At 53.3% G+C, this 16,019-nt stretch overlaps 4 protein-coding genes across 4 annotated transcripts; 1 reads left to right on the top strand and 3 right to left on the bottom strand.

Moving 5' to 3' along the window:
* Positions 1-276: 276 nt before the first annotated feature.
* On the bottom strand, positions 277-1,933 carry J4E88_009047 (uncharacterized protein; the record flags this gene model as incomplete). Its single annotated transcript, XM_049402652.1, has 5 exons — positions 277-413; positions 460-1,108; positions 1,167-1,418; positions 1,486-1,538; positions 1,588-1,933. The coding sequence occupies 5 exons, from the start codon at positions 1,931-1,933 to the stop codon at positions 277-279; spliced, it is 1,437 nt and encodes a 478-aa protein (XP_049251507.1).
* Positions 1,934-3,920: 1,987 nt separating this feature from the next.
* Positions 3,921-5,620, top strand: J4E88_009046 (uncharacterized protein; the record flags this gene model as incomplete). Its single annotated transcript, XM_049402651.1, has 2 exons — positions 3,921-4,949; positions 5,003-5,620. The coding sequence occupies 2 exons, from the start codon at positions 3,921-3,923 to the stop codon at positions 5,618-5,620; spliced, it is 1,647 nt and encodes a 548-aa protein (XP_049251506.1).
* Positions 5,621-5,962: 342 nt separating this feature from the next.
* On the bottom strand, positions 5,963-8,259 carry AP1B1 (AP-1 complex subunit beta-1; the record flags this gene model as incomplete). The annotated part of the gene is made up of 5 exons (XM_049402650.1): positions 5,963-6,577; positions 6,625-6,801; positions 6,848-7,416; positions 7,464-8,101; positions 8,153-8,259. 5 exons carry the CDS (start codon positions 8,257-8,259, stop codon positions 5,963-5,965), a joined length of 2,106 nt encoding a protein of 701 aa, XP_049251505.1.
* A 4,600-nt stretch (positions 8,260-12,859) lies between these two features.
* Positions 12,860-14,464, bottom strand: J4E88_009044 (uncharacterized protein; the record flags this gene model as incomplete). The annotated part of the gene is made up of 4 exons (XM_049402649.1): positions 12,860-13,587; positions 13,643-13,728; positions 13,778-14,147; positions 14,461-14,464. The coding sequence occupies 4 exons, from the start codon at positions 14,462-14,464 to the stop codon at positions 12,860-12,862; spliced, it is 1,188 nt and encodes a 395-aa protein (XP_049251504.1).
* Positions 14,465-16,019: the final 1,555 nt, after the last annotated feature.

The following is a 16,019-nucleotide window of genomic DNA, read 5'->3' as shown; positions in this document are numbered from 1 at the left end:
AGAGCTTGAAACCGCTAGGTTACTATTCGATCTCCTCATTACATTTCGAAAGCTAGCCCTTTTGTCGACAAGGAAATTTTGGTCCACTACAGACATGCCCGTGATCAAGACCCGTAACACAATCTCTCCAAAGCTCCGTCATGTGTATACATGTGAAATGAGAGAGAAAAAGGTGTTCCTAACATGACAATGCTCATAACCAGAGCAGATGGGAACCCGTATGCATCAGCATCTGATGCTTGCGCGTCGAAGAAATACCGCAAAGCAAGGATCACTTTACATGATCTGATCCTGGGTCAAACCACCAGTGTTCTCGGTACCCTCCATGGCATCGCCGCCGTTGCCCATGTTGGTGTACTTGACGTAGGCGAGACCCAATGGCCTGCCACCGTACTGGTATCCAGTGAACTTGGCTACGTATTGTTAGTGACAGGACTCAAGGTGCATGAACAAACTTACCGATAGATGTCTCGGCATCTCCAGCCTGGGCGAACTCAACGACACCGGTTCCGCGAGAGCGACCGTTGGGCTCATACTGAATCTCGGCACGCTCGACCTTGCCAATCGTGGTGAAGAGCTCGACAAGATCCTCGTTACTAGTCGACCAGGGGAGGTTGCGAACGTAGATGGTGTTGCTGGGCTCTCCGCCTGCAGTAGCGTAGTCTGTGAATGGGTTGGGTGCGGCAGGAGCAGCGTTGGGGTCGAAAGCAGGGCCACCAGGGGGACCACCGAAGCCACCTCCACCAGCGTAGCCTCCACGGCCTCCAAAGCCACCACCAAATCCGCCACGGCCACCGAAGCCTCCACGGCCGCCAAAGCCTCCGCCAAAGGCACCGCGTCCGCCGAATCCACCACCGCGACCACCAAAGCCACCAGGAGCGCCAGCGAAGCGGTCTTCACGGACCTCTAGGTTGCGACCTTGCCAATCGTAGCCGTTGAATTGGGTAATGGCGTTGCGAGCATCCTCGGGAGTCTCGAAAGCAACAACACCGGAGCCCTTGGGACGGCCATCGGGGGCGATGTGGACGTCAGCGCGGAGGACTTGGCCGTTGTTAGCAGCCTGGCGGAAGAGGTCCTTCAGATCCTGCCAGCCGACGTTGTAAGGAAGCTAGAACTGGGTCAGTACACGCTATCGAGGTAAGCAAAGAAGAGAAAAGGGTACGAACGTTGGCGACATAGACCTGTCGTCCTGCACCACCTCCGGCAGCAGGGTTGCCGCCGAAGCCACCTCCAAAGCCGCCGCCGCGAGGCATTCCGCCGCCAAAGTCACCGCGTCCGCCGCCGGGGGCGCTGAATCGAGGCTCGGCCTCTCGGTCTTCGCGAACGTATACGAGTCGGCCCATGAGGTTCTGGTTGCTGAGCGATGCAACAGCGTTCTGCGCCTGCTCCCGAGTGGCATATTCCACGATGCCACAGCCCTACACCCAAGCAAAAGCCAGTCAACCTCCATCCTTCTCACGATCAAGACAAGCCATCATCCTTTACCTTTGACATTCCGTTCGGCAGCAGCAAGACGTCTGCGAAGAGGACCTCGCCAGCTATTTCCGCATTAGCCCAGCTCTTGACGCGGCGCAGCGCGTGCCGTACCTTGGCGCATGAAGTCCTTCAGGTGGTGCCACTTGACATCGTAGGACAGGTTGCCGACGTAGACACGGCGATCTTGTTGCGAAGAATCCCTAATACTCTGCATCATTTCACCCTTGTTCTCGACAGGTCGCGATGAAGCTCCTCGGCCAGCACCGTACGATTGGTAGCCTCCTGCACCTTGCGCACCACTTTGGGGGGAGCGCGAGCGGCGTTCAGTGCGGCGGTAGTCCTCGCGACTGCGTGAGCGGCTACGGGGCGAGTAGGAGCGTCTGGAGCGTCGCGGTGAGCGAGATCGTCGACGGGGAGAGCGGTCGCGCTGGTCATAGTTGTCAGTTTCGTACGACATGATTGCAAAGTACACGCAATGTGTCGAGGCGACGAAGAGGTTCTGGGAGGTTCGGCGATGGCGAGCAGGTGCGGGCTCGCGTGGGTGATGGGGTTGAGGAGAGGTTGCGCGAGCGGGTGAGGGCAAGCAGCTCGGAGCTTGGGCAACGACAATCCGCCCGGGCGGCAGTTGCCGGCAGCGACAGTCACGTGACGGACCACCACCCAGGCGTGAGCAATGAGCGAGGAAACCAAGGGTGCTGGCTGCCTTGGAGGGGCTCATAGGTAGCTAACACCGGTCCCCTCACCATCGCCCACGCTTACAGAGACCCATCCAGCACTGCAACAGCCTCGCCGTTCACCTGACCTGCGCCCGGAGGCGGAAACAGAAAGAAGAAACATGAGCACTTACTCGGTCGCTTGGACGATAGTTGTCTCCTGCAGAGTCTGGTAGGGAGAGGTCAGCAGGCAACGTGTCGGGTCGTGAGAGAAAGCAGAACCGTGATGGCGCGGAGGATGGCAAAAGCTTTGGGAAGCCAGGGAGGGGAAGTTACGGCTGCGTATATAAGAGGGGCCCACTTACCCATCCTGTGTATTAGAAGTAGCTACCGGTGACACTTGCTAAAAGGCCGGCTTCCCTGCCAGCTGGAGGGCCAAGTGGTGCAGATATCACGCTGCAGAGAAATTGCCCTTCTTCCGTCCACGCCTCAATGATGACGCTGTATGGGTCCTCGACAGTGCAAGCCTCCCCACGGCACAGCACCCACGCAGCCAATCGCGTTGCAGAGGCGCCCACCGAAGGCCTGAGGGACGTCCCGGCCGGCTGGGTTGGTCGACGGAGGTTGAGGTTGCAAGACCGATCGGGAGCGCGTCGGTAAGCCTGGGATATAGCTGAACCTGTCGTGAACTGCCAGCTGTGGTCGATGTCACGCTATCCCACCTGATGAGTCTGGGTTTTTTTCGGTTTCGTGGGCAAGGAAAAGCGCGGCAGATGTCATGCAAGCAAACACCTTGATGGGTGGATTGATTGTGATGGAGGGCTGTGGGTGGGTCTGTGGAGTCGTTCGGTCGCTGGTCGTGCCTTCCCCCACCATCTCGGAGGCCGTGCGCTCCTGCGGGAGCGGGTTCCTTAGCCGCGGCTTCTGTCTTCAATTCCACTATTTACTCCGCGTGGCTTCGCTGTTCAAACGCTCCAGAAATCCACATCACCTCCTCTATTCAATCGCGAGCCGATCAGCGATAGCCGGTGGTACGGCTGCCAGTAAGCACAATTAGGCCACCACAGGCCTGGACCCCTAGCCGTGTGCACTGTTACATCGTCAGATCTCATCATCGATTTGGCCCAAATCGTGACACCAACATGCACTCTCTACCCGTCCTTGTATGACCGGTTCTCCCGGTCTGTACATCATCGCTCGTTGCACAGTGCGGGCCTGGGCTTCGATTGACTGCACCCTGGTTTCCGTTGAGGTATATACGTATACTTCAGAGACACGTAAGCTGGCCGGTCAATTAGAGTGCAGAAGGCCTACCTGCTGCCACTTTAGAAACACCCTGTTTGTCAGCTTGCCTTATCTGCTTCTCAACTCGAGCAATCGATCGCCTTCAACACGCAATCTGCTTGCTACTCGCGGACAGGTGCGAAGGTCTCTCTCTCCCTCCATCTCTCCGCGGAACGACATGAGCTGGCCAAGCTCTTTAACCTATTCCAGATATGGATATGCATACTTAAAGTACGCTTACAGCTCTGGCACGGATTGAATGGGGAACTTTCCACAAACGCATTGAACATGCTACAATGCGATTCGGTAATAGGGCTAACGGGCAGGCGACGTCATCAGGACAAAAGCCGAGGTTCCCCACAGATTGACATCTCGATGCATCTCAAGTTCATCCTTTGATCAACTGCATGTTTACTCTGCATCCTTACGTATCCAATATAACAGCAGCCCCAAGAATACATTGCTTGGAGGTCTCGTGACCACAGCGTTTCTGCTATCGAAGTCAACATGCCTACCAAATCACCGTTTCCCGATGTGGACATTCCGGCCGTTGATCTCTGGGGCCTAATGTTCGATCGCAAAGACCGCGACTTCCCCGACGATAAAGTCATATATCGCTCCATCAACTCCGACCGAAAGTACACATTCGCCGATGTAAAAAGCAACGCGACATTATTCGGCGAAGGACTCCGGAATCTCTGGGACTGGCAAAAGAACGACGTACTCGCTCTTTATGCGCCAAACGACATTGACGTACCACCGGTCATCTACGGGACATTCTTTGCTGGCGGCATCGTCACGCCTGCGAATCCAGGGTATTCAAAGGATGAGCTAGCTTATCAGCTTGAGAACTCGGGGGCTAAGGCGCTAGTTACGACAAAGGCATTTTTGGATACCGCGTTGAAGGCTGCGGAGAAGGTTGGAATCCCAAGTGATAGGGTGATCTTGCTGGGTGCCGAGAAAGACGAGACACATCGATGCAAACACTGGACTAGTATCAGGAAGACATCAGGCGCATTACGGTATCGCAGGAGACGGGCGGATCCAGAAGACCTGTCATTCCTGGCGTATAGTTCTGGAACCACAGGATTACCGAAAGGCGTTATGCTCAGTCATCGCAACATCGTCGCCGACCTGCTTCTTTGCCAGGGCGCAGTGGGAAACTGGTACTCATCCGCAAACGACAAGTTCCTGGGAGTTTTACCATTCTTCCACATCTACGGACTTACTGGTCTGGTACATCAGACACTGCATCGCGGCATTGAGCTCGTGGTGATGCCTGCTTTCGACATGGAGACGTTTCTGCGGACGATACAAGAACACAAGATTACATTCATCTATGTTGCACCTCCAGTCATTGTACGCTTGTCAAGAGATAAGATGGTGGACAAGTACGATCTCTCGTCAGTCAAGATGATAACCAGTGGCGCAGCTCCCCTTACGAAAGAGCTAGTCGATACTGTGCACAAGAGACTGAACCTCAAGATCAATCAAGCATACGGGCTCAGCGAAACAAGTCCCATGACACACACTCAGGTACGTTCCCATCTCCACAACACCGAGCGAGATATGCTAACACCCCCCTCCAGCCATGGAACGAATGGTACACCTCCGTCGGCAGCGTCGGAAAAATGTTCCCCAACATGACCGCAAAATACATATCCGCCTCCGGCGCCGAACTCGGCCCCGGCGAAGCAGGCGAACTCTGGCTCAGCGGCCCCAACATCTTCAAAGGATACTGGAAGAACGAGTCCGCAACCGCCGACGCCATAACTCCAGACGGCTTCTTCAAAACAGGCGACATCGGCTTCCAAGACGAACAACACAACTTCTACATCACGGACCGCGTCAAGGAATTGATCAAATACAAGGGCTTTCAGGTTCCGCCTGCGGAGTTGGAGGGGAAGCTCATGGAGAGCGAACTCATTGATGATGCGGCGGTTATTGGGGTGAATGATGAGGAGCAGCATACAGAGGTGCCGAGGGCGTATATCGTTGCTTCGAAGCCTAGTGCGGGGGAGGCAGAAGCGAAAGCTATAGTGCAGTGGATGGATAAGAAGGTTGCGAATCATAAGAGGTTACGAGGGGGTGTGGTGTTTATTGATGAGGTGCCGAAGAGTGCGAGTGGGAAGATATTGAGGCGAGTGCTCAAGGAGAGGAGTAAGGATGATGTGCCTTTGGGTGTGGTAGTCAAGGCTAGACTATGAGCGAAGAGGATCTCACTGCTATGTTAGCCTGTATACTGTACTATGCCGCACCGGCTGTATGCCTTGAAGAAGCAAAGCTGTCGTGTCAAACCCGTGATGCTACAGAGAGGAGAGAGCATGAATCATTTGGTGGGGTATGGCAGTGACTCGAATATATGCTCATCACAAGTAACAGCAAGCATCTTGGTGTTTCGTACTAGTATCGTAGTTACCAACTCTCGATTTGCACACATGTGATCGTATCAGGGCATACTATTCCAGCGCCAGTAGATGCTCACTAGATATACGTTTTCGCTAACATACAAACACCCAAACCGGAGCAACGGCCTCAAGACCGTCTATTTAGAACAAGTCGAGCAAATCCTGGTTGCTCTTCTTGCTCTGCTCGCCGCCTAGTTGCTGTGCCGGTGGCGGCGGTTGGTTGGTGTCCATGCTCATGCTCGCGAATCCATTCATGATGTCGTCGTTGCTCATCTGTGCGGCCTGGGCTGGCGGTGCGGCGCCGCCTCCGTCCCCGAACAAGCCTAGCAAGTCGTCCATGTTCGATTGTTGTGGAGCAGGCGCGTTTGTGGCTGGAGATGCGACGCGTTGCGGGGTGCCAGCGAGTCCTTCGAGACCTGATGAGCCATGTGTGGGTGTTTTCTGCATTGAAGCAGGCGCGGAGCCGTCGAAATCGATATCCAAAAGGTTCTCCACGTTTGAAGGCGCTTGTCCGCTGACGGCAGCAGCAGCAGCTGCTGCCGCAATTGGGTTTTCTCTTGCTTCTTCCTGTTGCTCTTCAATGGCAGCCCGTTGCATGGCCTCTGCACCAAATCTGCCCTGTCCAAGGAAGGCCTCTGGTGGCTTGTGGTAGACAGACGCCAGAGTTGATAGTTCTGTGAGTAGCGTCTCTAGTAGTTGAGGAGGCAGTGACCGTATTGTGGATGTGATCGGGGGTTTGTCGGAGAGCACAATATCCTATTTAAAGTTAACATCATGTTGCGCAGCGTAGTAGTCTAACGTACCTTGGTGATCTGGGGATCACTAGAAAGCAGTCGCCAATACACGTATGCTCGATCGCGGATATCTGGGTTGTCGTTGTCTGCGGTAGCGGCCTGCAAAACCTTTGTTACCAGGCCTTGTGCTTGATCTGGCTTCTTCAGGAAAAGCTTGACGACGGCTGTGAGTATTTGAAGTTGTGTCTGATGATTGTTAGCTTCCGTAAGTACATCTTGAGGGCAGACGTACTTGAGTGAACTCCTCGGCAAACGTGTCCACGAAATTTGACAGGATCTCGCCGGCATTGTTGATCTTCTCAGCGTACTCCCCAACAATCCAGATCAAAGAGGCTCTCGCGTTGGGCTCATCCAGCTCGTCGATGCATTGGCAGAGTGTCGGTATTATGCCTTCGTAACCGGGGTATTTGCGGAAAATGTCCTTGATGACGACGATTGCTTCCTGCACGACGTAGTTGACTTTGGTGTTGATGAGGTCTAACAGTGTGTTGACGCACTTCTCGCTTGCGCTTTCGATCTTGATGGCGACCTGCCCGATAGCCTTCACGGCTCGTCGCACGAAATCCATGTCCACCTCCATCGCGTACTCCTTCAGCTCGGCCAGTAGCTGGTCGACGTTCTTGTCGTTCGCTATCCGCACCATGATTTCCAACTTCTGCATCTTCAGGTATGGCGGGTCGTTGTATTTGCAGAAGAAGACGCGCATCTCTTTGCTGAGGATATCCGATTGCTTCTGGAGGAGTAGGTCGATGTTTCGGAGCGCAACGTATTGTACTTCAGGAGCGGACGATACGAGCGTGACTATAGCATGTTAGCGACACCCCTGTAAACCTCCGTCGTTAACATACCTAGTGGGGGAGCCATCTTCTTTGCATACGACTTCATCATCTCGGGAGAGATGTTTCGCATGTGCAGAAAGACGACCTTGACAGCGGCTAGCACCACACTCGGGTTGACATGCTGGAACTGTGGAACGACTCGCTCGCAAATGTGCTCCGCCTCCTTGACATCTGTCGGCTTGTAGTCTGCCAAAGTGGTGAGCAGAGTGACTCTACCCCACTCTGTACACTCATTCAGCGCCAGAAGCATTTTCTTTAGCTGTTGTGACGATATAACCAGGGCCTTGGTTTCTGGTGCAGCCTCCTGAATCTCCACCAGTGCAGTGACCGAGTTTGCGACGACCATGGGGTTCGGGTCGCCAACCAGTTCCTGCAGCTGCTCCAGGAAGCCATTCTCAATGCACATGGAGGGTGCGAGGTCGAAAAGCTTAGCGACACAAAGTGCTGCTGTTTTCCGTACGTACGGAGATTCGTCTCTGAGTGTCTTCCGCAACGGTTCCTCCATATAGTCTGTCATTTTATCGACGCGGATACAGCCCATGGTTCGGATCGCCAATGCTCGTATGAGCGGGTTTGCGTCTTCGGAGTCTTGTACGAAAGTGTTTACGGCGAGAATGCAGAGGTCGGGGTGTGATTTTGCGTAGTTCCTAAGTATTTTGTTAATTTCCACCTGAATCACAACCAGAACTTGGACCTACATGAGGTATAGATATACCAGCTTCTTCTGGTCAAGGTCGGCAGTCGCAATGTTTTTCAGAACGTCAGGGAAGAGGGCCGAGACATCTTTGCCCAGCGTCATGGACATGATAGTCTTCTGAATGGCTTCTTTCCTGCCACAGTCTTAGTATGCCCCCAGTGTAGTCCTCGCAGTTCCAGGCGCTCACCGTTCGTAGGCATATTGAGATCTGATGCAATGGTCAGCTGGGAATCGTTACACTGGCTTTAGGGGGATCCATACACCAGACCCGCCCTCAATTCGAACGTCTCTCCTTTGCGCGGGGGCGCAAATGCGCCTCTTATCCTATTAACAGCCATCTCTGTAGGACCGTACAGGCTAATCGCTCAGCCAAACCCCTCCGACTCCGGCTCGTAGAATCTGGAGCCTGCTCCCTACAAGGCCGAGGTATTGGGAAGCGCAAACTTCTTTGGCGATTTATCCTGGGTGTCGAGAAGTCGGCGTCTCTGAATCGAGGGACGTGGGTGAAGGTGAAGTGCGGGTTGGGTTAATGTTGGTGGAGCTTCGCGACTGCCAGACTGCCACCTTGATGATGCGGTCTGTGCGCCGCCTCGGGCCCGCAGCCATGCATCGCATCTAGCCCAGCCCTGCCCTGCAATGCTTCTACGCTCCCGCCCTCATCATCGGCGTAGCAGCATGGTAAGTCGAATGCAACAACCAACACAAATTGTATGACGCTGAAGTCTGACTTCGGATCGCAGCCTTCCAATTTACCTAATCTACGTCGACTCTTTGTGGAGGCGCGCAGCGAGGCGGAGGAGAGCGCGTACTCGAGGAAGGCCGTATGCTTTCTCTATCAGTATCAGTTCGGTCATCTGGTGGGCTAACACAATAACAGTTTTACAACCTTGCCATATTCATGTCATCAATCGCTGTCTTTAGCTTGGTCGCTCAGCGAATGGCTTCTGCAAAGGCTATCGGTTCATGACCTGAGAACAACACCACTACATCATCAATTTCATGATCAACCCATGAGACAGGAAAGAGAAGCACGGCCCTTTCTCTAAGAATGCAAGAGCATGCGGTTCCCGTTGCGCTTTATTGTGGATAGACCTGGCGGCCGGCGCTTACTTGAACAACAACCCACCTCGGCGCTTGAGACAGCGATTTCATGAGTTCGAGCCAGACATCCGCCAATTAAGTTATTGGCGGGTGGATCTTATGCCTGTTAAAAGTAGGTGAGGCGCGAAGTGATACTACGCGCCCTACTAGTTTCCGACTTGCCTGCATGTAACCCTGAGATGCGGCGCAGTAGCGATACACCATAGCAATAAGAGGACATGATGCTTCTTGCTTTTCAATCCATGCTCCTGGAGAGTTATCGTTCTTTCATTTCACAGACATGTTTCGTTCCGCGCCCACAGCCCCCCTAGCTCAAGACAATGACACAAAACACCAGCCCCTCATTCGAGCGTCAACAACATTCTACGACCGCATCGTCACTGACTGGTGGTGGTGGGAGCTACTTAGCTGGGTTGTCAGTTTCGGCTGTATGGCGGCTATCATAGGTGTGCTCTGGTATTATGATGGCAAACGGCAGCCAGAGTACTTGGTGACAGGTATCACGCTCAACGCATATGTTGCCGTCTTTGCTGCCGTCTCCAAGGCAGCATTATTACTACCAATTTCCGAAGCCATTGGACAGTTGAAGTGGATTTGGTTTCAAGAAGAAGCTGCACTGTGGGATTTTCAACTTTTCGATGCCGCCAGTCGTGGGCCTTGGGGTGCAGCCATGCTTCTTATCAGGGCAAGGTGCAGGTAAGCGCTCTCACTATTTCCAGTACCATCGCTCTGCTTGCTCACAACCGTTTAGACATCTTGTCTCATTGGCTGCCCTCATTATCATACTAGGCCTGGCATTCGAGCCTTTCTTTCAACAGATCGTTGCTTATCCCGATCGGATGGTAGCTGTTGGACCGGGCTCAATATGGGCAGCATCGACTTTTATACCCCAGTTTCCGGTCAGCACCCGCCAAGGAAGCCGTAACAATGGGGGAGACCCGGCAATGACTGTGGCGATTGATAGTGTGTTCAATAACCCGGACGCCGAACTAAGCCCCCCCACGACGCAGTGCTCCACAGCTAATTGTACGTGGCCTACATATTCCACGCTTGGTGTTGGCCATAGCTGCCAAGACGTGACTTACCTCCTCGAGTACCATTGTAAGAATAACACTGATCTACTGTTCTCACAGGGAAGTGTTATAGCGACGGATCCCTGTGGCTACAAAGTGAACAATACGTTTGTCACTGGTGTAGTAGGTAACTTGGGCTTTCGTACGGTGGTCACCTTATCGACAGTACTGGTCGAAACTCTTGATCTCATGCCGGCAGGCAACAATTACTGGAATAGCACGGTCTTCGGCAATTCGACTCTGCCAATTTTGGATTTCTACATAGGTTATACTCCCGGAGGTCCAGAAGCAACACTCAAGAACTCAACACCCGTATTGCTGGAATGCTTGATCACATGTAAGTTGATTTACGTCTCCACTTCGCCTGAATGGTTGACTGACTGGAGTTTTTGTTTTCAGGGAACGCTCAAATTATGGAATCTCGCTTTGTTCGCGGTTCATTGCAGGAATCCGTATTAGACACAATCGTCATACAACCTGAGTCTCTAGATGAAGACAGCCTTTGGCCCATAACTGCTAGTTTGGGATCGAACAGTACATTCCAGATCCTCAATGGTACTACGCAACGCCTCCGTGACTGGATCTTATCGGATCTTCCCTTTTACCTCTATCAAGATCCTGCGTACGAATTCGGGCTTTACTCTGGCATATGGCGCTTTCACCAAATCGCACCTTACGACTTCGGAGGCTATCTCACCAACCTGACGAAGGCCATGACAAATGACATGAGATCACGATTTTCTGGCACGAAGCGAATAGATGGCACGGCATGGAGCTCAGAGCGTTTTGTGGAGATACGCTGGGCTTGGATTACGTTGCCCGCGGTATCGCTTGTGGGAAGCTTAGTCTTGGTATGTGCAACGATCGCAAAAGGGAGAAGAAGCCAAGCACCAATTTGGAAGTCGTCTTCATTGGCTACTCTGTTTCATGGTTTGTCGGAAGAGACGCGTAATCGCATCGGCCCAGACTCAGCGACCAGCCAGATTGAAGCCTTGTCGACGAAGCTGAGGGTGCGACTCTCATCTCAAGACGGAAGCGCACGATTGATCGCTTGATAAACCCAGTCTTATGCGCCTTCGTGTCCTCTCTTCGACCATCTTTGCCGACCTGGCATGGATCTGGTTGGCGCCTTCGCCAGTCTCTGCTCTCTTTTCTTCTCGTAGAATTGCGTCATGAGATTCTTCCACTCCAACTTCCAGATCCATGCTCCCTGCTTTCTATCCCAGCTCAAATGTCGTGGTACATGCATTTGGAGACCAGTCAACTGGTTTTGAGTGAAATGCACCCATACTGTAGCGGCCTCTAGTCTTTCCAGCGGTAGCACAGAGGTGTTCTTGAGCCCTTCAACGCTTTCCACACGTGTGCCTTCGCTGAGTACACTCGGAGACCTGAAATTGATGTACCGGCCACCGCGACTGAGGCCGTTGAACGACATACTCATTTGAGCGCGGGGTATTGGTGTACCGGGCCATAGCAGAGCTCCAGAAGTGGGATCGCGGCGCGGGAGTGAAAGCGTTATGGCGAACGATATGAGATAGCTTGAACTGAACAGCCTCTCAACGATATCCCTGAACTGTCGCGAAACGCAGCGTACTGTGAGCCAAAGATGACTGGCTTCTTGGATACTCGTTTGTTCGAGGATGAGTAGCCAAAGTTCAGCAGGTAAGGCTGACGTGGGTGCTCGCGCTATGGATGAGCATTGGGTTTGTCCAGTTGCTGCAGTTGGCGTCATGGTGCGTTGTCATAATAAGTTCTTTTGTGCAAGGCGCTGTCGAAGCCATATATTGACGACTTGAACTGTTGAGTCACCCATGGTAGGCCTAACATTTCTTGGTAGCACAGCCCACACTAAACTAGTCAGGCGCTGACGCATGCCTATGTACGCGGAAAGGAACATCCATACGCTGAACCACAGGAAGAAAAGTCTATTTCGAGTGTACGGCGAGGTTGTCAGACATCCAGGTGCTGATGGGTCGATTAACGCGGATGTTAGCATGTCTGAAAGAAGGCTGGTCTAGTCAGCTTACGAAATGACGACATGCCTCGGTTGGGGGCATACCCACCAAGTATCATAAGTGAGAACTTGGCAGCACTCGAAACACACGTGCATGGCCGCTCGAAATCTTTCCGTGCCTGATCAGCAGCCTGAGACAGCAACGTCTCGTCGCCTTCAATGCGTCGCAGGCCCTTGAAGCCCAGATCTTGGAATCTAATGCGCATATTGGCGATACACAAAGCCTGAGACAAACTGAAGGAAAGATCTGTGGAAAACACATTCAATAGTTGTACATTTCATAAGTTGTAACTAAGCGCCGGGTAAAGAAACAGCGCCCTCAGAACCAGTCCAATGAAGCGCTTCGCTTCAATCTCCGTAGAGTGACCTTCCGTGCCCCTCTAGGGCAGAAAGTGCGTTCTATGTTACTGCGGTGGTAGAAGTTGTCGTCAAAAAGGAAAGCACCATTACTGTGTCTACCGCCTTAAACCCCAAGCCCCTCAACAACTATCTCATCATTCTCTCGGGTTCCGTGATGTGTTCAAGCAACGAAGTCGCGGGCTGCAAAGCTGCGGCGGTTGAAGCGTCCGCGTCCACGTCCACGACCGAAGCCGCCAAAGCCACCTTGGCCGCCCTGGCCGCCCTGTTGACCGCCTTGTTGACCACCTTGCTGGCCGCCCTGTTGACCTCCTTGCTGGCCACCCTGCTGGCCGCCTTGTTGACCGTTGTTCTGCCCACCCTGTTGACCGTTGTTCTGACCGTTGTTTTGTCCGTTGTTCTGGCCGCCGTTGTTACCGCCGTTGTTGCCACCGTTACCAGCACCAACTGTGAATCGTACACAGTCATCCTGAGGACCACGTTGAGCAACGGGCATGACAACAGGCTGATGGTTGGAGGCAGAGGTGATAGAGCAAGCACGGTAGTTACCGGCAGGGAGACCAGCCTCGAGCGTGGCAGTGAGAAGACCATTGCCGTCACCAGCGTCGTTGATACCCTTGAAGAAAGCAAAGTTCTGAGCATCAGGAGGGTTGTTGGGGTCGTTACCCATGTCCTGGACGGAGATATGGGTGTGGCCAACGACGTTGCCTCCCTGAAGCGTCTGTGGGGCAGCGTAGTAGGTGTTGTCAGGGTTGGTGAAAGAACCGGCCTCCAAGTTGGTGATCTTCACGGAGAAGTCAATCTTCTGGTTTTCGGCCTTGTCGTCGTTGTTCTGAGGATCAGTGAAGACCGCAGAGATCATGTTGCCAACGGCAGGAATATCTCCCATGACTATCTGAAAGTTAGCACCTATCTTCTGAAGCAGGCTTGAATGGCTGAAGCTTACCGATACCGTTGCAGGATCCCTCCTTGACCTGGAGACCGTTGGTGAGGGTCTTGCCTTGGCAGAAGTTGATGAAGTTGGCTTGGTCACTGGTCAAGTTAGCAAGGGATCTGTACAAAGACGTGCGTGCCAACATACGTGAGGGACGCGGCTTGTCCATCTTCCTGGCCCTGGTCGAATCCATCGGACTGACTGGCGGTTTGAACAACATCAGGGTTGAGGGCCAGGTTACCACCACCACCGCCGTTGTTGCCTCCGTTGTTACCGCCGTTGTTGCCTCCGTTGTTACCGCCGTTGTTGCCTCCGTTGTTACCACCGTTGTTGCCGCCGTTGTTCTGACCATTGTTCTGACCGTTGTTGCCTCCGTTCTGGCCGTTGTTTTGTCCGTTGTTGCCGCCGTTCTGACCGTTGTTCTGACCGTTGTTTCCACCTTGGCCGCCAAACTGGGCATTGGCAACACCGGCTGCAAGCAGCATAGGGATGAGGGTTGAGAAGCGCATGATGATAGCTTCAGGAAAAGAAGTTAAGGTTGATAAAAGAGTGGAGTCCGGCTAGCGGTGGATTACAAAAAAGGCAGATACGTTCAACGTAATCTGAATGAAGAATTAAGAGGAAGAGAAAGGAATGTAACCCTCAACTGCAGAACCGGAGTTTGTGATGGAACAAGCGACTGATGATGGTGAGGAAAGCAAGATATCTGAGGAATCGCATTGCCTTAAGTCCTTGGCGAGCGAATACAAGGCAAAGAGCAACCTGGTAAGGCGGCTGGTGGTTCCTCGGGCATGAAACCCACGATGAAGGCAGAGACGTCTCAAACCCACCCATACCGACATCGATAACGTCGCGCACGGGGCGCTGGCATCAACTGGCGCCCTGCCACTGACTGAGGCTGGCATGGCAGCCTCTCCGGAACGAGAATGCGCCAGGCATTGAAGAGGAGGTCCGAGAAACGGTTCGTGTAAGAGGTGTGCAAGAACCCCAATGGCGCTAACCCAAACGAGATGCGCTAGCCGCCTTTCAGGCTCGAGCCAGGCATCTTCTAAATTTTGAGGAGGACACGCTCAAACTCCTATGATGCCTTCCCATGCGCCATAACAGCAACCGAATGCACGGCAGGACTGTGTGACTGACTTCCGATATCCGTTCGTCACCATCGCAACGCCAGCGGGGAAATTTGGTTTACTCGCTGCGGCCCACTTTGCGACCCACGCCTCCTCCATGAGCCTCATTGAGTTGTCGGAAGCGATGTGCGACGTACTCGAGCAAGGTTGGTTCGTGCTGTCATTGTCTCGATTTGACGGATGTGACAGGTGACAGTTGAAGGACCACGGAGTAGCAAGTCCGCATCCTGCATCTGCACGCACTCTGTTGGATGCCAGAGGCAATCGGTCCTCTCTGCGACAACATGCGATGGCGGCAATTCTTAATCCGAGATCGATAAAGATCGATGTTTGCTGTTTGGGATGTTGCCGTGCCAAGTTGTCACGCCCACTCACCAACTCCACTGTGGACGCGGCGCCCAGACAACATGGCGACGTACCGACGTACTTCTCCACCATTAACAAGAGTGTGTATACCCATTCTCGAAGATCTGCACGTTACTCCATCGAATCTGCAAGCGATGATGCTGCGCTTGACCCACACTCAATGACCGTGCTCGCGGCAAAAGGAACTGAGACACCTCCTGTCAAACCCCGCTACACGTTCGCTCCTTCAACGTCGTGAAGGATTACGGAATCAGGGTTGCCGTATATGGCTTGGTGTCCACGGGTCGCTCGGCTTGCCTGAGGCAGGAGGTGTCTTCAGGCACGGAGGATCTACATCTGTAACCAACACCCGCAGAAACTCCTCAGGTTCCAGTCTCTGTGACGCAAATCCTCGAGGTTGGGATTCTCTGATTAACAATCTCAAGCAGGCTTACGTGCATTCTCTTCTTCGGATCTGTCTCTTCCATGGATTGTACCGCGCCATCTTCGAGGAGTTGTCGCGATATCCTTCGGTCCTACTTTATCTCAACTGTCACAAGGAGGCTTACGAGCGGCGATTATACATACGCGTTTTTTTCGAATGTACCAACTTCGATACCTTCAGATGCTCAACTCTCGACCACAATCATTACGACCGCCAACGCACAGCTCCATGACGATCATGAGAGCCCGAATAGCTCTCTGAGACAAACAGTACTGCTCTCCATACCAGATGATCAGCCACCCCACTATCGTCCGTCCGTGTGGCCTTCAACGAAGAAGTACGAGGCAGTCGGAGCCTCCTCTACGTTGACAAGTCCGGGCAGGTCAACGGGCGCGACTGCACATATGTGTCCTGTCGGAACCATCGTCTTCCATACTTCCATGCAGTCACTCCCAGGCTCTACCACAAT

Source organism: Alternaria novae-zelandiae, assembly GCF_023758075.1.
Source record: "Alternaria novae-zelandiae strain BMP 2774 chromosome Unknown scaffold_22, whole genome shotgun sequence".
In the NCBI taxonomy this organism is placed as follows: domain Eukaryota; kingdom Fungi; phylum Ascomycota; class Dothideomycetes; order Pleosporales; family Pleosporaceae; genus Alternaria; species Alternaria novae-zelandiae.
This window is presented reverse-complemented; position numbering and strand designations above follow the sequence as displayed.